This window comes from Colobus angolensis, unplaced genomic scaffold (assembly GCF_000951035.1).
Source record: "Colobus angolensis palliatus isolate OR3802 unplaced genomic scaffold, Cang.pa_1.0 Scaffold6, whole genome shotgun sequence".
Classification (NCBI taxonomy): Eukaryota; Metazoa; Chordata; class Mammalia; order Primates; family Cercopithecidae; genus Colobus; species Colobus angolensis.
Genome location: NW_012119598.1, coordinates 17,250,021 through 17,273,104, shown reverse-complemented (window position 1 = coordinate 17,273,104; position 23,084 = coordinate 17,250,021). Strand labels below are relative to the sequence as shown.

The window sequence follows — 23,084 nt, the reverse complement described above, 5'->3', positions numbered from 1 at the left end:
GGGCGGATCACGAGGTCAGGAGATCGAGACCATCCTGGCTAACACGGTGAAACCCCGTCTCTACTAAAAAATACAAAAACCTAGCCGGGCGAGGTGGTGGGCGCCAGCCCGGGCGACAGAGCAAGACTCCGTCTCAAAAAAAAAAAAAAAAGAACCCCTTCCCACGGTATGTTAATATACACAGAGCTGCTGTTCAGACCTGCTTCCATCCCATCTCTGTAAGAAGCAAGGGCAAGGCCAGGCCTCGAGGGTGCGCCCCGGAGCCGCCTCCTCACCTGTACTCAGCAACTCCTCCCGCGTGCTTCTTCATGGCCGTGTCAGAGCTCATCCCGTAGAAGAGCTTGAGCTTCCGTCCGTTCCTCTCAATCACTTCTCCAGCACACTCCGTATGACCTGAAAACATTCCTCCCAGCATGACAAAATCTGCTCCAGCTCCTAAATGCCAACGGTGGGGATAAAAGGGAGTAGCAGAGAAAAGAGCTCAGGGGAAACAGACTCTCAAAAAATCCAAGTGCTTGCCCAGTTCACCCCCCTCCCCCACAGCTATAGCCAAGAGAAAGGCTGGACCTCTCTTGCCTATCTCCTGGAAAAAGGCAGGCTTCTATGCAGGGAGGCAGGGCCATGGGACACTGGGAGAAACAAATGCAGCCTACTGAAGGCTTGCGTTCCATATACTGGATCATGTTGAATGGCTTTTAAAGGCTAACTAGGAGCACCTTCCTCAGATCTAACTCTTTTAGAATCAGAGAAACATTAAGAATTGGGCAGTATTCTGCCAGGCGCGGTGGCTCACGCCTGTAATCCTAGCACTTTGGGAGGCCGAGGTGGGTGGATCACTTGAGATCAGGAGTTCAAGACCAGCCTGGCCAACATGATAAAACCCCATTTCTACTAAAAATACAAACTTTAGCCGGAAATTGCTTGAACCCAGGAGGCGGAGGTTGCAGTGATCTGAGAGCATGCCATTGCACTCCAGCCTGGGCAACAGGGCAACAGAAGACTTCGTCTCAAAAAAAAAAGTGGGGGGGCAGTATCTTAGAAAGCATGTTATCTAATCTTGTGCTTAATGCTATGACTCCTCTATGATGCCCCCTCAGGTGTCTGGTCTATATACGAAGCTCTCCGCACTCTGACATTCCCTGTGCTTCTACATCAGGAAAGGGCCTCAGAACAGACTGAAGCTCCTACACTAGAGACAGCTTCAAGGAAAGAAGCCCCTGTGTTATGGAAGTCATGTGAAACTCTACCCGCACCACCACAATGCTACGCATTAGACTTCCAGAGTAAATACTCTGCCAGACTAATCACCGAATGACAGCACATTTCCAGGACAGGCACAGGAGACAGAGGTACTGAAGCTGCCTGTCTTTGTGGGCTACGCTGGAACAGGCCCAGGGCTGGCTCTGTTTATCCCAAGTGCATGGCACATGGTAGATGCTGAATGATTAGCTGTCAAAAAAGTAAAAAGAACATGTGGGAGAAATAATAAAAATAGTTATCATTCCCCATCTCGTTCATGGATCACTGTGCAGAGGGATTCTTCATTGCCTATTAACTAAGGAACTGCTACAACCTCCCCTGAGTAAGTCCTACTGAGGGTTTACATTTAGAACAGAACAAGACAGTAGCAAGGTGCAGATGTATTAAGTAATAGGATGAAGGAGGAAGGGAGCCTGGCAAATCCTAATTAGGAGGAGGAAACATAGGAACCCCTGAAAGTGGCCCTGATACCTTCGATTTGGTCATTTAAACATTGGCAGAGCACTCTGGGTTTTGCATTGGCGTTACAGCCCCTTCCGTTCAGCATGACGGGAAGGCATGCTTTTCTGGCACTCAGGGAAGCAAAGCACAACGCAACCTTCCTATGTGGCAGCAACCTCTGGAGACCCTCCCTTTTGGGGTTCCTAACACGAATGTGACTCCCTGGTCCTCCTGCCATAATTTTAACGAGACAGAGGATAACTGGTGTCCAGCCAGGATTCTTGATGACTACAATTCAGAAGCACAGCACCTCCTCGGCAGCTGCAAAGGAGCAGATGTCAACAGCAGGAACACAGAGCACAGACCCACCGAAAGAACGCTTTGAGGGGGTTCCCAACCATTTTCATTTCGGGACACTCTTGCATCCTTCCCTGACACGGTCCCTCTCACTCCACTGAGTCTTGGCACAGGTATGGCTACACTGACTGAGAGACAGCGGATGAGGGAATGACACCCAAAGGAGACTGAGCTGAGTGTGGTCCAAAGGCCGGGAACTGTGATCTACAAGGCACCTTCTCAACAACCAGCCACTTTAAAGTGTGTTCGGCTCTCTCTGTGTACAGAGAGCACGTGTGAGGCAACACAAGAGTCTAAGACGGACCACCACCTGTATTAAGTAGATTCAGCTCAAAAACCAACCGTAAAAATGCCCTTGGCCGATGATCCTTACAATACAGGGTAAATGACAACACTAGTTAGCAGAGGCACTGTGTTCTCCCTGTTCTGCCCCTGATTGTAGGACTGTGACCTTGTCATTCCCTCCTAGAGCCTCAGTCCCCTCAACCTTAAAAGAAGAAGCTGGAATCACTGGAGGGTTTGTAGATTCCCTTCCACAGATAGGATTTATGATTAGGATGAGGTTAAATCCCATTTGTCATGACATTCTTTGGGTTGCTATGAAACCTTGTTGCTAAGAACACTGGCCTAACGTTTTCCTTTGTCACTATCAGGGTTGTTGTCTGAACATTTTTTAATTATTATTTTTTATATTTTTTTGAGACAGGTCACTCTGTCGCTCAGGCTGGAGTGCAGTGGCATGATCTCAGCTCACTGCAACTTCTGGCTCCTGGGTTCAAGTGATTCTCCCACCTCAGCCTCCTGAGTAGCTGGGATTACAGGCGTGCACCACCACACCCAGGTAATTTTTTTTTGTATTTTTAGTAGAGATGGGGGTATTGGCCAGGCTGGTCTCAAACTCCTGGTTTCAAGAGATCCGCCCACCTCGGCCTCCCAAAGTGCTGGGATTACAAGTGTGAGCCACGGCACCCAGCCTGAAAAAAACAAAAACAAACAAACAAAACACACACACACACACACACACACACACACACACACACACACCAGAATTCCTATGACAGAAAGTTTCCTGCCACCATTTTTTTCTTGTTTCTGGCATCAGCAAAGGGCTGAGGCGTCAGAGCTCTGTTTTTGCTCCCAGCCGGCACCCACAACCCCCATTTCAATTCTGGAGCCCGCAGCCACACGGCCAGCTCTGACTTCCGAATGCAGTTTGCAGTTCAGTGGCCAACACGGGGCTCGGCAGCTGTACTTTGCTGCTTGTGGTGTTGAGAGGCTGGACCGTCTAGTGCTTTCCCGAGAAAAGCTCAGGACCTGCTGCCCACCCACCACCGCTCCCTGATCCCCAATCCCACGGGCTCACAGCAGGCACTGCTGCCCCCTAGTGGGAGGCAGGCTCCAGCCTCCAGTGAGAAACCGCTGCGGGATTCCTCCAGTCCCTTCCACCGGACTTCTCCAGGCTGGGTCCAAAAAACCCCGTCTGTAGTTCCTACACATCACACCTGTCACGGTCCCCTTGGACAGGTCCCCTGAGCCTTCTCTTCCCTGGGATGAAGAGGCCTTGACTTCACCCACTCCTGGTTTGCAGGACGTTACGCCTAGATCCATCTCCTAGGGCATTTGTGGCCTGCTCTACCACGGACCACAACCAAATCAATGCTGGGATTTGGGCCAGTTGGGGCTGAAACCCACGGAGAGGAAACTCCAGGAGGCCCAGAACTTCCCCAGCAGGTCCCCCTCCTCATTCAGGTTGCCACCTGGAGAGATGCAAGGAGCTCTCTTCCTCCTTCCTTCCCTCCCTCTGCACCAGGGCCCGGCCTTACCAAATGCTTTGGCGACATCCCCTGGACACGTGCAGCCTCCATCCTTCACAGAGGAAAAAGCAAGGACAAGACATCAGCAGGAGCTCAGCCAGGCTGTCCCCGGATGATCCAGTGACTGGGGGTTCAGACCCACCACAGCCCCCAGCAAGCCCATGAGCCCAAGTCCCCCCACCATGGCTGTTGTTGTCTGATCGAGTGTACTCCCCTCAATATCGCACCTTTCACTCCCCAGGCCCATCCAGGCTTCCTCTGTGGGTCAGAGGCTGGCACCACCCACTGCCCACCTGCCCACCTGGGCTCGGACACTTCTGTTGCAGAGCAGGAGGCAGCAGGGGCTGTAAGTGGTGGAGGGGCTTGGCCCTCATCCCATGCCAGCCCCTTTTATAACATACCCAGCCATTCCACTGTCCACGCTCATTCTCACTTAGAAGTCACCTTTCCCTCTCTGGCTGCTGTGAGGTGAGATTTATTTAGTACAAGGGTTGAATTCTTTTAAGAGCCAAGAAAAGGACATTGAGTTAATCCTTTTATCTTTCCAGGTACTTCCATGTTTCCTATTCCTCATGTATGGTACACAGTTACCTTAAAATCAAACATCTGTTCTTTCACCCACACTGCCCACGCAGACCACACTTGGGCTGGTTTAATGTATAGCAGGGCCAGTCTGTTATCTTGGGCTGCCCAGCAAGGTTCAGCTGTGGGAGGTAATGTTTAAACACCAGCCACACAGTACAAGTCTTCCAGGATGCAGAGCTAGCTGCATTTTCTTTTCTTTCTTTTTTTTTTTTTTTTTTGAGACAGAGTCTCACTCTTGTCCACCAGGCTGGAGTGTAGTGGCATGATCTCGGCTCACTGCAATCTCTGCCTCCCAGGTTCAAGCAGTTCTCCTGCCTCAGCCTCTTGAGTAGCTGGATTACAGGTGCCCACCACCAAGCCCGGCTAATTTTTGTACTTTTAGTAAAGACAGGGTTTTGCCACATTGGCCAGGCTGCTCTCAAACTCCTGACCTCAGGTGATCTGCCCACCTCAGCCTCCCAAAGTGCTGGGATTATAGGCGTGAGTCACCGCACCCAGTCGCTAGCTGCATTTTCTTATAAACCCAAGACACCAAATGCCCAGAATGCTACCTACTCTTCCTAATGTAGCCTGGGTGCAATTTAAGGGGCAAATGGACAGCAATAGTACGCTGGAGCAGCAGCCAGACACTATGGCGCAAGGGGAGACAGCAACAGTGTCAGGGCTCACGTGATGGTGACACAGCCCAAAGCTAAGTGTGGGTCTAGGAGAAACAGCAGGGCCTCAGAGGGAAGCACCTGTCCCCAGAAGATGGGACCACTTTGGGAAGGAACAGAGAAAAGACAGGGTACCCAGACTACCCTGTGTTACAATCTGCAGGAAGGTGCACGCACCTCTGCAGTTGGAGGGCAGGGAAATGGGATGAGCCACCTTGTAAAGAACATCTCCAACTGAGAACATAGGGTCTCTGTGACTCAGTCCCCTTTCTCTATGTACCAATGAGGCCTGTCACTCCAGGAGCTAGAACTCCAATACTGTTTCAATACTTCTTTGCAGCTCTGATCAAAAGGTTAAATGTGAAGGCTGCACCTTTTCTTTACAAACATTTACTGACCATAGTTATTTCCTCAATCCAATGTGTTATTCATACATGGCTTCTCTGACCCCCAGAGAGCCACAGAGCACTGAGGAATAATTATTTCAGAGGTGGTCTCATATGTTATCTGGCCCAAACCCTCTGTGTGAAGACAGGAACAGGGCTTGTGGCTCTACACCCCTTGTTAATGCTTCAAAATCCTGGCATATTTATTTACTTTACCTTTCAAAGGTACAACCTCAAAATGCCCTTCACTTGCCCTGCCAATTAATTTTAAAGTGCTTTATCTCTTTATCAAAACCAGCTCTACACAGTGTTTCACACTTCTGGCCTCAAACACATTAAATAAACTCATGCTCCCATTAAAATAAGTCCTTTTAAAACATGACTTTTTAAAAAATCACTCTTGGCCAGGCACGGTGGCTCACGCCTGTAATCCCAGCACTTTGGGAGGCCGAGGCGGGTGGATCATGAGGTCAGGAGATCAAGACCATCCTGGCTAACACGGTGAAATCCCATCTCTACCAAAAATACAAAAAATTAGCCAGGCGTGGTGGCGGGCACCTGTAGTCCCAGCTACTTGGGAGGCTGAGGCAGGAGAATGGTGGAGCTTGCAGTGAACCAAGATCGTACCACTGTACTCCAGCCTGGACGACAGAGCGAGACTCCGTCTCAAAAAAAAAAACAAAACAAAAACAAAATCACTCTTTTTCTTCACTCATTTGTGTCTCCTCTGGTGTCCTGAATATTTTATATCACTGTGGTCAGTGATGAGGCCTGAATCAGGAACCCTGTGCCACTGGGACCCCAAGAAAATCAGCCTTTCTCTTCCCAGGATGGGCCAAGAGATCCACAGTTAATACAACTGTATGGCGTGTTGCAAAAGGGAAATCATATTTACGGCGTCATCTGCTCACAGGGTACTTTGGTAGTTGCACTTGTGAAATGGGCAGCGTAGACCAAACAACCATATGTGGTAATGGTTGCACATTTAACCAAGAGCAATTCGACTTCACATGATGCCTTAGGACAGACAGGGCAGTCTACTTCCTCCTACTGTGTACATTTCCAAGTGTTCAGTGTCTTTTCACGTTCTCGGGAAGCAGAGTAGCTCCCACAATCTGAGACATACATGTATATTCACACATAAATATTCATAGCTGCTAAAAGGTTGTTAAAAACAACAACAACATTTGGGCTAGTATTTTGTTCTGTGCAAGTATTCAAGGCAGTAATTTACAAGGAGTCCTTTTTCTTGTTTTTCTAAAAGAGTTAACATTATATTTAAGTACAAACGGCATCATGGGACATGAATGATAACTTGTGAACTGTCAGCTTGCCTCTTTTGCTTAAAAATACTTGCTCAGGCCAGGCACGGTGGCTCACACCTATAATCCCAGCACTTTGGGAGGCTGAGGCGGGCAGATCGCCTAGGGTCAGGAGTTTGAGACCAGCCTGGCCAACACGGTGAAACCCAGTCTCTACTAAAACTACAAAAATTAGCTGGGTGTGGTGGCACGTGCCTGTAATCCCAGCTACTCGGGAGGCTGAGGCAGGAGTATCGCTTAAACCCAGGAGACTGAGGTTGCAGTGAGCTGAGATCATGCCACTGCATTCCAGCCTGGTTGACAGAGCAAGACTCTATCAAAAAACAACAACAACAAAAAAAAAAAGGAAAAAAAATACTTGCTCACATGTTGAATACTCACAATGAAAAAAGAAAAATACTTGCTCAATCCTAAAACAAAGGAAGGATGGTGATGGCAAACATGGAGTAGGCAGAGAAAAGAGTTCAAGTCAGTCACCTACTAAAAATCAGCAACTATTATGAACTTAAAAGTCATTTTGCCATTCAAAGTCATGAACCTGAAGGAGATATTTGTAAACGGCAGGGGGCGGGGAGGGGGGGAATGAGGCTCAGAAAGGTTGAGCAACTCTTCTAAGGTCACACAGCTATAAAAATGGAAAAACAAGTTTAGAACCAGTGGTTATCTTAAGATGATAGCATTACCGCTAATACTTATTTTCCTTTTTGTGTTTATTTGCATTTCTAACTTTTCCTAGGTTAAACATATTTTGTTGGGAAAATTTTCCAGCCTCAAAAAAAAGATTAGTTATTTGAATGAATTTGTTTAGGTATTTCTAAATAATGGTGTGACAACAAAAAATTAACTGATCCCACCTTAATCTTCACCTATGCAGGAAGTATCCTGAATTTTTCCTCTCTGCTTCTCTGAAGCCCATGTGGGCCACAATAAGTAGAAACACGACTGAAGGCCAGCCTCTTGGGTATCAGCACATGCTGAACAGACACCACATTGTGGCTTCCTTTGAACTTCAACAGCACCAATGTGCTAATTCAGCAAATAAAGTGTAAAATGGGACAGCTAGAAGGAAACTGGACCAAGTGGCAGGATCCAAAACATCTGGTGGGTTTCCAGCAGGTTCAGGGCTACTGGCAAGTAAGAGAAACATGCCCGTGCCCTGTTAGACAAAGGGAGTGTAGGGGCAATGGCTGCTTTAAACCCCAAGACACTCAGCTGCTTACAAGGACTGAGCTGAGGGCAAGGGTCCAAATTCTACTAAGTCCATTCATTTGCTTTTCTGGCTAAATGGAACTCCTAACCCCATCTAGGAGACCTCTCAGCACTGATGTAAAAGGAACCTCGGAGGCCGGGCACGGTGGCTCACGCCTGTAATCCCAGCACTTTGGGAGGCTGAAGCAGGTGGATCACAAGGTCAGGAGTTCGAGACCAGCCTGGCCAGCATGGTGAAATCCCACCTCTACTAAAAATACAAAAAAAAATTAGCTGAGCGGTGGCACGTGCCAGTAATCCCAGCTACTCGGGAGGCTGAGGCAGGAGAATTGCTTGAACCTGGGAGGCATTCTAGCAGTGAGCCGAGATCATGCCACTGCACTCCAGCCTGGGCGACAGAGCAAGACTCCATCTCAAAAAAATCAATAAAAAAGTAAAATAAAAATAAAAATAAAAATAAAGAACCTCAGAGAACACAAGCAAGATCAGAAGTGCTACCTTCCTATTGCACCAGTACCCCAGGCTTGGGATGTCATTGTCCCTAACTGTTAAATTCAGAGAAGTTGCCGCCTTGGGCACCAGCAGATGAGACCTGGTTCAGGAACACTCACCCAGCCAGCGTATGCTGAGCCTCTACTCTATAAGCCAGTGGCTCTCACACTTAAGAGGACATCAGAACTACCTGGAGGGCTTTTGTTAAAACAGGTTCCGGGGCCTCACCTGCAGAGTTCTGATTCAGTAGGTAACGTCGCGGGTGGGGCCCAAGAATTTCTAACAAGTTTTCAGTTGATACTCATGCTGCTGGTCTGGGCACCAGGCTTAAGAGAACTGCTGAGATACACTATAAGTTAGGTGGTACTGTGTAAAGAGATGCTAACTTGATTTCCAATCAGATTCACCTCTGGGACACACAGAGCCTCTACCCCACCCTACCACCAATCTTTGGCTAAACAGCCCTGTAAACTAAGCAAGTCTGAAGTTTCTACAAAGACATGAGGATCTCAGAATATGTTCAGAGTAAAACCTTATTAATCTGAACTCCACTACTTAGGAAATAGTGGTCATTCAAGTAACACTTATGATATAGGGTCCAAGTTTTGACTTGATGGAGATGCTCAGCAGTTAACATTATTAGGTAATGGAGACAGGACTAATTACATATGGGGATTTGGGGGACCACCCTCTGAAAGAGTCAGTTCACTAGGATGGGGTCTGGGAATGTTGATTTGTAAAAGCCTCTCTGGTGATCCTCATGCAGCCAGCCTCAGACAAGGCTGCACTCAGGATTTGAGAACCACTGACATACTGCGGAATGGTACTACTGCTTGGCCGCTCCCGTGAGTTGAATAACCTCTTAGCAAATGTAGACCGACAGTTCTTTGTCAGCCTTTTACACACTAGTTGCTCGGTAAATGGATATTAATTTGTTCACTGGGGCAAAGGGTATTGAGTGGAGGGTCTTAGAACTCTGTCATTAACCAATAAACCTTTAATCATTTATTTTAGATTCTTCACAGTAGATGCTTAATAGATACTTGCTGGATGAATGGATGGGTGGGTGAAAAACTTGGATGAGGCATTAGAAGGAGCTCAGGCAATCTGCACTGGACAACGAGTGAAAGACCTTGATCCTAGCTTCAGTTGTTACCTGAGCACCATTCCCAAGACTCATCATCTATGGACTAAAAGCTGCCAGGTCTCCAACCATGAACACAATGCCTCATGTGCAATTTCCCTTCTGATGCCCCTCGAGCACCTCAAAATCAACAGACACGTGCCATAGTGAACACCACACTAGCCCCGAACCTCTTCCTTTGCAGCCATCTTCCAGGTGAGCCAGCACGTGAGCCAGTACGTAAGCCAGTCGTAGCCTTGCTCCTCCTCCTTCTCCAGGGCCCTCCAAGCACCTACTCCATTGCCGACACTTGTTTAATTCTGCCTCCCAAATGTCAGTCCATTCTGGAGACGGCTCTCAAGCCTGCTACAGGGCACAGTCACCTCCCCACTGAATTACTAATGCTGTCCCAGCTGGGCTCTCTTTTTTTATCTTGCCCCTTTCAATCCGCCCCAAGGCAGTGAGTCGGGCACTCGCCTGCTCAGACCTCTGCCATAGCTCCCTGGTGCTCTTGGAGAAGTCCCATCCTTAAAGCTGGATCCCACCGCTTTTGTCCATTCTTGCCTTCAAGCTTATCTCCTGCTGCCCCCTCACGCCTGCCCCTCAGCTCACTCGCCCCAGATGCAGTGACTGAGATTTGGTTCCCCAGTGCTTCTGTTCCTTTCTTTCTTCTCATCTGAAAAATTCCTTTTCAACCATCAGGTCTCCCTATTACACTCCAGGAAACCTTCCCTGACCCTGAATACGGGATACGTGGCCTGTTATGGGTTGAACTGGGTCCCCCCAAACACTTGCATGTTGCCATCCTAACCCCTAGCATCTCAGAATATGACCTTATTTGGAAACAGGGACAATGGACATGTCATCAGTTCAGATGAGGACATCCTGGAGGAGGGTGGCCCCGATCCAAAAGGACTAGTGTCCTCAGGAAAAGAGGATGTTTGCACACAGACACACACACACAGGGAGGACGCCACAAGCTACGGAACCAGCAGAAGGTCACAGAGAGGCCTGGAACAGATCCTTCCCTGGGGCCCTGAGAGACAGCGTGGCCCCCCCAACACCCTGATGTTGGGCTTCTCGTCTCCAGAACGGTGAGATACTGAAATTTCAGCCCCCAGTCTGTGGGGCTTTGCTACAACTGTTCTAGCAAGCAGGTGGGGCCTGGCCTACCCTGTGCTGTAAAAGCTGCCTGCACATCCCTCATCGGATGCACCACCCAACCTGCTCGTATGGCTTCTGCCTACCAGGCCTGCCACCCTCACTGTGGAATTCGTGGGCAGCAGAGCCTCTGTTTCTGCTGAATGTCAGCACTGTGACCGCAGTGCCCAGCTGCTTCCCGTGCCCACAGGATGCTCAGTCAGTGGAAGAAGAGCAGCGAGGGTGCAGGGGGCTCCCAAGACACCCCAGCCCCAGCTCCGGCCCCAGCCCCCGGCCCCGGCCCCCGCCCCGGGCGGAGACTCACAGAGATGATGTGGCCCTGCAGGCCGTGGGCGGAGTCGGCACACTCAATGACGGCGCTCAGCTGGGGGTACCCTACTCCTGTCTTGGTGCGGGTGGTGCACACAGAACCTGCACAGAGAAAGAAGTTGACCCCCAAAGAGATGGTTACACATGAGAACACTGTGACATGAAATGTGCCCCCATCACCTTCGCAGCCCGTTCTAGTGACCAGGGTGAGCCTTTGTGGCAGAGGAGATGTGGGGAACGGGCTGCCCACCTGCACGCCGGAGGTCGCTGTCAACCACACCGCCTGGTCATGTACCCCTTCAGTCCTCATCACTGTCACTGGCTGATGTCCCAGACATCGCCTTCCCCTCTACCATGCACCTGTCACTGCCACTCCTCCCTGCGCATCGGCTCCCATGCAGTGGCCAAGCACTGATCTCTCCACACTTAAACGCCTACTCCTTTCCACCTTTCCACAAGTCTACACTCTGCTTTAAACGACCTCTCAGAATCCTCCCACAGCCTCGCAGCTTCTTTACCTTCAAACTTTGCCAAATGACTCACCTCTTTTAAGTCTCACTGCCTGGACTGTAAAATGCAAAGAGAAACACAGTCTCCTGGGGTTGTAACAGAGGGCAGATGGCACAGGGAGGGATACCTCTTGGCCCAGGGCCTGGCCTGCAGCAACCACACCCTTCACACCCTCACCTGCTCTCACTCAGCTCTGTGCTCCACAGGGCCCAGCTGCTTGTCCATCTCCCTCCTGGTTGCCCCCCCTCAAGTCCCCTGCAGCCCAGCCGGAGGTTCACTTCCATGCAGGGCTCACGCCAGCACCCTCCTGCCTGCGTGTGCCACAGTCAGCCCCAGTCTTGGTTGTTCTCCCAGTTAGGTCCAGGCCAAGTCACACTCTGACCTCTTTATCATACCTCCCCTTATGCAAGCTTCCCAGTGCCCCCGCAGCACCCCACTTTACCCAGATCAGCAGAATCGAGCTCCACCTGCTCCCCTCCCTCCGCACTGCTTCTCCAATGGGGCAGGTTTCTTCCCACCACAGGCACTCTGGACACAATGTTCTCTCTCGGACACTCCCCTCTGTACCAGCCCGCCCAGCCAACCCCTTCTCATCTTTCCAGCTTCTCCTTAAATGTCACTGCCCCAGGGGAGTTGTTCATCGCAGTTTCAAAAAGAGGCATTTCAATCAGGATCTGTGTGAGAATGTTAAGGGTCTGTCTTCTCTGCTGGGTGGTCGGCTCCACGGACATTCACTGTTGTTATCAGGTGCTGAGAACACAGCCTCATATAGGATAAGGCACTATAAATAGTCACTGAAAGAATGTGCGGACTCAAGAATGAATGAGTCACCCACATCCCTCTCTCCACTGCCACTCACTCAGACCCTCCCGGATGTCTTGTGGTGTGCATGAGAGGGCGCTCTGAGAACACGGTAAAGGTAGAAGTGAACTCCTCCCTCCCACCAGACCCGGAGGTGGGATGCTTTGAGGCCCAGCCTCCTCTCTGGCTCTCGGCCACCACTACCTTGTAAGATGCTAATTTCTGTCTGTGTTCCCCAGGCCTGGATTTAGCAAAGAAACCAGGAGAGACAGGGCAAGCCCCTCTCCTGCATCAGCTGTGGGGCAGAGTCCACGGAAGTCCTGTAGCTCCCTGTGTCCTGCCATGTGTCACTCACAGTCCCGGAGCCAACAAGTCTCATTCCCACGAAGGCGCCTTCCCTCCGCCCTGCAACCGGAGGTTGTGCAGAATAAGAGGTGTAACCCCTGGTTCAGCCTCGGCTGTTCTCCTCCTCTCCCATTCAATTGCTAGATCCGGGGGTGGGGGCCTCAGCTGCAGTAGGCCTGGGGCTCTGATCACAGTGAGGGCCCTATAAAGGGTAGACCAGTTGCCTTCTTGAGAACAGCCAAGGAAGAAGCTTTAACTAAGGCACAGGCGGTTTTGATTAACACCCAGGTGAAAAAAGTTGGCACATATTTTCTCCTGACTAGAGGGGCAGAGAATCCATTTCTGATGCTTTTTCCCAGTTCCCAGGGGTTGCTCAGTAATGAATGAAATCTATCAATCAATAGACATCCAGTACTGCTATCATTTAGATATGTAATACGCAATGTTTTTACCATAAAGAATGTGTGAGACTTAAATATGGTCTCCAAACAATTTAAAGAAGTGGCTCCCGTGCATCAGGCTCAGAGAAGGCCCCTTGTTCTCTTTAGTCACATCTATTCTACACAGACAGCCAGAGGGAGGCCCCTTGTTCTCTTTAGTCACATCTATTCTATACAGACAGCCAGAGGGGTGGGGAGACAGAGTGAGAGCAGAAGGACAATACAGCTTCTGGGGAAATAGAATGCAGACACAAAGATGTGCAAGAAAACAAGTGTAGTAAATGCTTGAGATCACATCTAGAAAAGCTTTGAGAAGGCCGGGTACGGTGGCTCACACCTGGAATCCCAACACGTTGGGAGGCCAAGGTGGGCGGATCACCTGAGGCCAGGAGTTTGAGACCAGCCTGGCCAACATGGTGAAACCCCATCTCTACTAAAAGTACAAAAAATTAGCCGGGTGTGGTGGCGCATGCCTGTAATCCCAGTTACTCGGGAGGCTGAGGCAGAAGAATCACTCGAACCTGGGAGGCGGAGGTTGCAGTGAGCTGAGATTGCACCACTGTACCCCAGCCTGGGCAACAGAGCAACACTGTTGTTGTTTTTTTTTCCAAAAAAAAGCTTTGAGAGCCAAGAAGCTTCTTACACACCTTCACATCCTGTACAGCACCTGCCCAACACAATAGTAGCTGGCGAACACTCAATACATGTTTCCTTTTTTTTTTCCTTGAGACAGGGTCTTGCTCTATCACCAACACTGGAGTGCAGTGGCACGACCTTGGCTGACTGCAGCCTTCACCTCCCAGGATCCGGTGATCCTCCCACCTCAGCCTCCCAAGCAGCTGAGACTACAGGTGCACACCACTGTGCCTGACTACTTTTTAATTTTTATTTTGTATTTTTAGTAGAGACAGGGTTTCACCATGTTGCCCAGGCTGATCTCGAACTCCTGAGCTCAAGCAATCCACCCACCTTGGACTCCCAAAGTGCTGGGATTACAGGCATAAGCCACCGCATCAGGTCCATATTTCTGATTAAACAGGTGACTAGTGAGTGTCCCTGCCTTTGGGAAAAAAAAAAGAGTCTTCCTAGTTTATTAGCCTATTTTGTTCTATTATCAGTCTATCTATTACAGCCTGCCCTAAGAGGAGGCAGCCTGGTCAGGAAGAACAGGGCCTTATCCTTTCTCTGTCTTTTCAATAATGATAGATACTCAGTAAAGACCTCTTCCCACTTGCTCAGAATACATTATTAACTGGCTTAAACAAGTGGCAATATGAAAAACTTAACCTTGAACATCTCTCTGTATGTTAAAAGCTTGGGCATTTTTATGAATCTATAGGGCTCTTCTTCCTAATATTCTCTTCATACACATCCAATTCCCTCAGGCTGATCACGGAGCCAAGTCACAGCTCAACAGCGTCTCCAGTGCCTCCCAGCTGTGCGTTTTCCCACAGATTCCTCTCATGTTGGGTTAGGTTTGCTTCCTTTTTTGGTAGTGTCATTTGGGTGTGAGATTCTTTTGAAACATCTTTGCTGTTTTTTAGTCCCAAGTGAAAATGTGTATCTTCTTTCTTGCTCCTCAATGTTAGTGTCTGGTTAATGACGGATGTGCATGGATGAATTTAAAACATGGCAGCTCATCTTCATGCATGGCAAAGAGGGCAAGCAAACAGTAACTCTGCCCCATGAGAAAATGGCACCACCCATGACGAGAACAGAAGGTTCCACCTTGTTCTTCTGCTTAAGATGCCAATGGGTGGTCCTAAGAAAGCACGCCTGGGAGAAGAACATGGTCAAAAATCTACATCTAATATGTATCCGGTGAGGAGCCAAAGGTGATCATTACCTAGGCCATGGGTCAAGTTCAAATGTGGCCTCCTCACTGCAAGCTTATTTGCAATGTGTGGGGTCCCTCAAACCTTCACATAAACTGGAGTCATTCATGTTTATTAACTGTCTCTACAGATTCTTCACCTCTCACTTTCCTCTTCAAGGTGCATGGGGTCATCAGTGAAATCTACGTTCTTTCCTTCCACATTGGTTCTGAAACCAAGCCCTCATATTCTAACCACATCCAAGTTCATTTAGAAGGTCCCTGGGGGCATCAAAAAGCAGTTCAATAATACTTTGCTCAGGGGCTTCCCTGAGAAGCTCAATGATGCTTCCAGAAAAAGCGTGCTTTAAATATCTGTGAGTCATTCGTGCATCCATCCCCTTCTAGTGATCTCCAGTCCCCCCGCAAGCCCCAGATCCCATTCTTCCCCACACATGCCCCCTGCCGTGCTCCTAACAAGTCTTACCTGGTCCAACTCCCACTTTGATGATATCTGCTCCGGAAAGAATAAGCTCTTCTACCATTTCTCCTGTCACCACGTTCCCTGCCTGAGACAGAAAGAACACAGCTCACGATCGTGAACTACTATTGCTGGTATGAAGGTGAGGAACTCCACACCTGAACATGAGGATGTGCACGTCCTAAAGCTGGGGGACAAAAAAGGAACACAGAATTTCATACCTGGAGACCACTTTTGGGAAAGGCCCCTTGGGTGAGCTGGTGGCATGAGAAGATACAGCATTACAGGATTTAAGAACTAGAAGAGACCTTAGAACGTCCAGGTCAGGGCTTTTCAGACATCTCAGCAATCAACAACAACAAAAATCTTAGAGGGGGCTGGGCGCAGTGGCTCACTCCTGTAATCCCAGCATGTTGGGAGGCTGAGGCAGGTGGATCATGAGGTCAAGAGATCGAGACCATCCTGGCCAACATGGTGAAACCCCATCTCTACTAAAAATACAAAAATTAGCTGGGCCTGGTGGTGCATGCCTGTAGTCCCAGCTACTCCGGAGGCTGAGGCAGGACAATCGCTTGAACCCGGGAGACGGAGGTTGCAGTGAGCCAAGATCGCGCCACTGCACTCCAGCCTGAATGACACAGCGAGACTTTGTCTCAAAAAAAAAAAAATCTTAGAGGGACCCCAAATATAAAAAGTCAGCAATGAAACACTCTCTTGGTAATTAAAATCTTTAGTGTTGGGCAAAAAAATGTTTCACAGTTTGCAAAACCCCTGAAGACTCTCTATGGAACCCCAGAGAGTCAGAATTAGAAAACACAGTGAAGAAAATAGAAGCGTGCCCCTCTCTCTGGGGCTGGGATTCCCATCTAGACAGGAAAGGGCAGATGAGCCCTCATGGACCACATAGCATCTGCACACGCTCAGTTTACAGAACAGGAAACTTTGGCCTAAGAATAAACACACAAGCCTCCAGGAAGTGGCAGAATCTATCAACCAGAAGAATGTGTCTGGTTTGGAAATAGCACAAGTTCTTTCACTGCAGGAGTCTAGGAGTGCAAAAATAGCCCTTTTTATTACAACTCACTGCCCTGTGGATTCTTCAGCCAGTATATAGGATACTTGGCAAGATGCCCTGGCTGAGTTTTCACAACTGTGCAAAGTCATATTTTGCGAAATGAATCCTTACTCATTCCACTCATGTTTTTTGCACTGAAGTCCAAGTGTCTTCTCGCTGAATTGTTTCCCAAGGGAATTGCTGAATTGCTTCCCAGAGGGAATTTTTCTTTTTTAACGTAGACAAAGTGACTTTTAACTTCATATAAAAGGATGTGGGGAAAAGGTGATGAGGAGGGCTCAAAGCTTCAATCCAAACAGCAGCTGACAATGGAAAAATCACAGATGGCCCAGAAAGAGGACTACAGGTAGATTAAAGAATTAAAATTAAAGTTATACTCCCCAAATTCACAAGGAAATCTGGAATACCTTCAATACATATAAAAGTGAAAAAACGTAACGACAGAGCCGTCTACATAAAAACTAAAAACTTGGCCAAGTGCAGCGGCTCACACCTATAATCACAGCACTTGGGAGGCTGAGGTAAGTGGACTGCTTGAGCCCAGGAGTTCGAGACCAGCCTGGGCAACATGGCGAAACCCCGTCTCCATGTAAAAAAAAAAAAGGAAAAAAGAAAAAAAACTTACATATACATAAACACGGATATTCATACAATCAGCAAATACCCAGGTAGAGAAAAATATCTACAATTTTGACAAAGGGTTATTATCCTTAACATAATAAGAACTCTTACAAATCTGTAAGAAAAAAGCTAACATCTCACAGAGTAAGTGCCAAAGGACATGAACACACTACTGAAAGAAATAAGTGGCTAAGAAAAACGGAAAAAGTATTCAACTTACTGAATAACCAAATGTAAACTAAGGTACCAATGAGGTACTACTTTTCACTTAACAAATTATCAATAGTTGTAAACAGTAAATACTAAAGAGAAAACATCAGATGGAATCTCTCTTTCTTCTGGGAAAATTTATCATAGTATGTTTTCCCAGAAAGCAATTTGTCCACATAAAAGAAATATGCACTTCTTTGTATTCAATAATTCAAGATTCTCTCCCAAGGAAATAATCATAAGGGTGGACAAGCATTTAACTACAAAGATGTATTCTCTGTAACAGTGCAGAACTGTAAATACATTCCCCAAAATGGAATGATCCAACAGTGTAGACCCATCCATGCGATGTTTTTTGTTTTTTGCTTTGTTTTGCTTTTGAGACGGAGTCTTTCTGTCACCCAGACTGGAGTGCAGTGGCATGATCTCACTGCAACCTCCGCCTCCTGGGTTCAAGTGATTCTCCTGCCTCAGCCTTCCTAGTAGCTGGTATTACAGGCACACCCCCCCTGCCCGGCTCATTTTTGTATTTTTAGTAGAAATGGGGTTTTGCCAAGTTGGCCAGGCTGATCTCGAACTCCTGACCTCAGGTGATCTGCCCACCTTGGCCTCCCAAAGTGCTGCAATTACAGGTGTGAGTCACCACACCCAGCCTAAGAGTGGTTTAACAGCGTGGGAAAAATGTTTAAATGCTTTTAGTATAATGTTGGGAGAAACAGATAGTATAATGTTGGGAGAAAATAGAAAGATCTTGATTTTGTTATTAAAAAAAGTATATGTGAGTATGAAAAAATACACCAAAATGCTAACAGATGATGTCTAGGTGAAGAGATGATCTAACTTTTACTATTTTCTTCTTTAATCTTTTCTGGATTTTACACTAGGAAGTGTGTTACTTTTATAATTAAATGGGGGCAGGAGTGTTTAGTTTTGTTTTTTAAAGTGCGAGGAACAGCATGAGCTCTGTCCCTGAGAGAGAACCTAACAGGAGCCTAAGAAGCAGGGTGCGAGCTCCAGTTCTTCCCCAGTGGCTGACTTGCTAAACAACCAAACCAAACCACAAAAACTTTAGAGAAGCTACTCGAAGCCCACCACACATTTTCTTTTCTTTTCTTATTCTTTTTGAGACAGGGTCTTATTCGTCTCCCAGGCTGGAGTGTAGAAGCACAAACATGGCTTGCTGCAGCGTGAACCTCCCTGGCTCAAGCAATTCTCCTGTCTCAGCCTCCCAAGTAGCTGGGATTACAGGCATGTGCCACCACGCCTGGCTAATTTTTGCATTTTCTGTAGAGACAAGAGTTTCGCCTTGTTGCCTAGGCTGGTCTCAAGCTCCTGAGCTCAAGCAAATCTGCTGTCTCAGCCTCCCAAAGTGCTGGGATTATAGGCATGAGCCACCGCACCCAGCCACAATTTCATTTTCAATGTGGATTTCTTTTCCCCAATCTGGCGCCACCTACGAACCATTTTAAGGGGCTACTTTAGACAAATTAATTCAAGTCAGCTCACCATAGACGTACCAGGTACAACCAGGTAGAGTCGAAGTAAGTTCCACTTACTTACTTATTTATTTTTAAAACAGAGATAGAGTCTTGCTATGTTGCCCAGGCTGGTCTCTAACTCCTGGCCTCAAGTAATACCCCCGCCTCTGCCTCCCAAAGTGCTGGGATTACAGGCATGAGCCACCTCAACTGGCCAAAGTCAGTTTAAAAACATCAACAAGACTGACACCGCTTTAGTAACCCAGAAGCTTGTGCAAACGTCTCTCCATCCCATCAGCTACCTGTGTGGCTGCTGAATCTGTCCATGGTCCAAATGTGGTCACTGCCGCTGTGTGGAAAAACCCAAAGTGATTATGAAATGCCTCAACCATGAGGCACAGCACAGCAAGAATGCTGCCAGGAGGACGGGGAAGTTTCCATCGGCAGGAACAAAAAGCTGTCAGTTCAAGTTTGAAATCGAGAAGGGCAAAACAAGGGAAAAGAGGAAAAGACCAAATCAGAAATGAGAATACGACAGGAGTGTGGTCAGGCTTTAGTGAAGTCCCTGGTGTGCCATCAAGCAGCCTCTGGGAATGGGTGTGATAACCGGGGCCAGGAAGCAGCTGGTCAGGGTGATTAAGTGAGGAGTCTCCTTTATCTTGTCATGAAGCACCTCGGGTGTGGAGTGGAGGACTGTCAGAATGGGACTGTGCGTAGCAGCACAGCAGGCTCAGTCACCCGGGCAGTTCATGCACGTTCATTTCTTGGGCAGCCATGACAACATGGAAGCAATGAGCCTTCGTCCAGAGCACTGAGGCAGGCAGACGGAGGTTTCTGCCAGTCAACCCCTCTTCCTAGGGAAGCCAAGAATGTTTCCGGCTCCCCCATGCTCTGGAAGGCAACAATTGCTCCTCCTCTGTGTCAAGGAGAGGTTCAAGGTCATGGAAAAGACAAAAAAGTAGCCAAGTCAAGACTTCAACTACTTTTGTACCCTTTTTTTTAAAAGTTGGTATGGTCTGAATGTTTATGTCCCTTCAAAATTAACGTGTTGAAATCTTTACCCTCAAGGTGGTGATATTAGCAGGTGGGGATTTGGGGAGGTGATTAGGTAGGTCATGGGGGCGGAGCCCTAAACAATGGGATTAGTGCCCTTCTAAAAGAGGCCTGGGAGAGATCCACAAGAGGCGGCAATGAAAAGACGACCATCTATGTATGAGCCAGGAAGCGGGCCCTCACCAGACACCGAATCTGCCTTGATACTGGACTCCCTAGCCTCCAGAACTGTGAAAATAAACTTCTGATTTGTATTTTTATTTATTTATTTATTTTTGAGACAGGGTCTCACTTTGTTGCCCAGGCTGGAGTGCAATGGCGCAATCACAGCTCACTATAACCCCAACTTCCCAGGCTCAGGTGATCCTCCCACCTCAGCCTCCCAAGTAGCTGGGACTACAGGCATGTGACACCACGCCCAGCTAGTGTTTTGTATTTTTAGTAGAGATAGGGATTCTCCATGTTGGCGAGGCTGGTCTCAAACTCCTGGGCTCGAGCAATCTGCCTGCCTCAGCCTCCCAAAGTGGTAGGATTACAGGTATGGGCCACCACACCAGGCCAACTTCTGATTTTTATAATATAAGCTATTCAGAGTTTATCGTATCTTGTTACTGCAGCCTGAATAGAATGACAAAAGTTCTCTGGGCAAAAATAAAAACAAAAAGTGCTTTGCCCCAATTTTTCCAGCTTTCCTTTAGGCCTCAACATCTATGGCAAAGTAAGTTCAGAAAGATCTGGGGTCGAATGCTGGACCTCCCTCATTACTTGGTACTTCCAAGCAAATCACTTCAACTCAAGAGTCTCCATTTATCCTGCTATAAAATGGGGGTGGATGTACCCACTTTAGTCTCTCATATTCTGAGCACAAGGCCCAGCTCTTGGTGGTGCTTTACAATGTTAGTCCCTCCACTTAAGAGTGCTTTCTGTTTATTGCTCCTTTACCCATTCTTTTTAGTTTTTTTGTAATTGTGGTCAAATACACATAACATAAAATTTACTAGGTGCAAATTTTACATGTAGAAAATAAAAATAAAATTTTTGTTTTTTAATTTTTTTAAAATTTTTACGTGAAGGTACTTAGTGCCACTGAGCTGTACACCTAAAAATTCAATTTATTTTAAATTATTTAACACAAAATGTATTTGTTAATAAATAAGTTTTTAGCTGTGCAGTTCAGTGGCATTAAGTACATTCACACCGTTGTACAACACCATTATCCATCTCTGGAACTTTTTAAACATCCCAAACTGAAATTCTGTACCCATTAAACAGTAACTTCTTCACCCACTTTTTACTGGTTTTTCTGGGGTCCTCTAGCAAGAAAAATCCTTTCCATGGGATGGTAACAGGCCAGGTTGGCAAACAGGTAGCAGCAGGTGGCTAGATTTGGCCCACAGGCTGTGATGTGCCAACCCCTAACATAAAAAGAGAAATATGGCCAGGCGCGGTGGCTCACGCCTGTAATCCCGACACTTTGAGAGGCCGAGGCAGGTGGATCACCTGAGGTCAGGAGATCGAGACCAGCCTGGCCAACATGGTGAAACCTCATCTCTACTAAAAATACAAAAATTAACCAGGTGCGCTACTCAGGAGAATCACTTGAACCTGGGAGGCAGAGGTTGCAATGAGCCGAGGTCGCGCCACCACACTCCAGCCTGGGCAACAGAGTGAGACTCTGTATCAACAATAACGACGACAACAACAACAAAAAGGAGTATCAACCCCAGTGACTGCTCCCAAGCACGTGGAAAATGTCCCACTACCTGCCCGTGGAAACATAGTTGCTATCAAGGCAATAGCCACCTTAAACTGAGTTTATTATGTGACTCTTCAGAGATAATATCACGTTCTTAGCTTTCAGCTATGGTTCCACAAAGTGGGTGAATACAGAAAATCCAGGGAACACAGCCTGAGAGGTGCTCTCAGCCATACACACCCCTTGTACCTCAGGGGAGGCACACTCAGACTGGTGAAGCCCCAGACCTGCCCCAAGCCTTCAAGAACATTCAAACGATGTGTCCGTCTCTCTGTGAAGAGGTGTAGAGGTGGAAACGTCTCCATGTGGCTCAGAACCTTGAGAAAGAATGTGGGCAGGCCAATGAGCCACCAGTCACGCATGGAAATATCAGAGTCCAGCCGTGGAAATCTAGCCCATGGCTCCAGGAGATCTGCCCGAAGCGGCTGACACGGCATTGCCCCAGGGGAGTAGAGCTTGGCCTCCATCTAATCTTAACAGATTAGATCTCAAGGACCTATTTCCTCCAGACCAGGTCAGAAAGAGCCAACAGCACAAAAACATTTCCCAGAGCCAACACAGGGACCTCCAAGTCCCAATATGTCCGGAATTGGTTCCTTCCGGTGGGTTCTTGGTCTTGCCAATTTCAAGAATGAAGCCGCAGACCCTGGCAGTGAGTGTTACAGGTCTTGAAGATGGTGTGTCTGGAGTTTGTTCCTTCAGATGTTCCGATGTGTCTGGAGTTTCTTCCTTCTGGTGGGTTTGTGGTCTCACTGACTTCAGGAGTGAAGCCACAGACCTTCTCAGTGAGTGTTACAGCTCTTAAAGGTGGCACGTTTGGAGTTGTTCATCCCTCCAGGTGGGTTCGTGGTCTCCCTGACTTCAGGAGTGAAGCTGCAGACCTACACGGTGAGTGTTACAGCTCTTAAAGGTGGCGCACCCGGAGTTGTTCATTCCTCCTGGTGGGTTCGTGGTCTTGCTGACTTCAGAAGTGAAGCTGCAGACCTTCGCGGTGAGCGTTACAGCTCATAAAGATAGTGCAGACATAAAGATAGTGCAGACATAAAGATAGTGCAGACCGAGAGAGTGAGCAGCAGCAAGACTTATTGCAAAGAGCGAAAAAATAAACCCTCCACGGTGGGGAAGAGGACCTGAGTGGGTTGCCGCTGCTGGCTCAGGTGGCCAGCTTTTATTCCCTTATTTGGCCCTGCCCATATCCTGCTGATAGGTCCATTTTACAGAGTGCTGACTGGTGCATTTACAAACCTTTAGCTAGACACAGAGCACTGATTGGTGCATTTTTCCAGAGAGGTGATTGGTGCATTTACAAACCTTTAGCTAGACACAGAGCGCTGATTGGTGCATTTTTACAGAGAGGTGATTGGTGCATTTACAATCCTTTAGCTA

The 23,084-nt window shown here is 47.9% G+C and overlaps 1 protein-coding gene across 1 annotated transcript in view; it reads right to left on the bottom strand.

Annotated features, from left to right (window-relative positions):
* Positions 1-23,084, bottom strand: part of GMPR (guanosine monophosphate reductase) — a 48,659-nt gene that overhangs the window by 4,511 nt on the left and 21,064 nt on the right. The window contains exons 5-8 of the mRNA XM_011962740.1: positions 15,512-15,593; positions 11,111-11,217; positions 3,882-3,924; positions 282-435 (exon numbers count right to left, since the gene is read on the bottom strand). Of these exons, the coding sequence (XP_011818130.1) occupies positions 282-435; positions 3,882-3,924; positions 11,111-11,217; positions 15,512-15,593 (386 nt within the window). The remainder of the gene's footprint in view (positions 1-281; positions 436-3,881; positions 3,925-11,110; positions 11,218-15,511; positions 15,594-23,084) is intronic.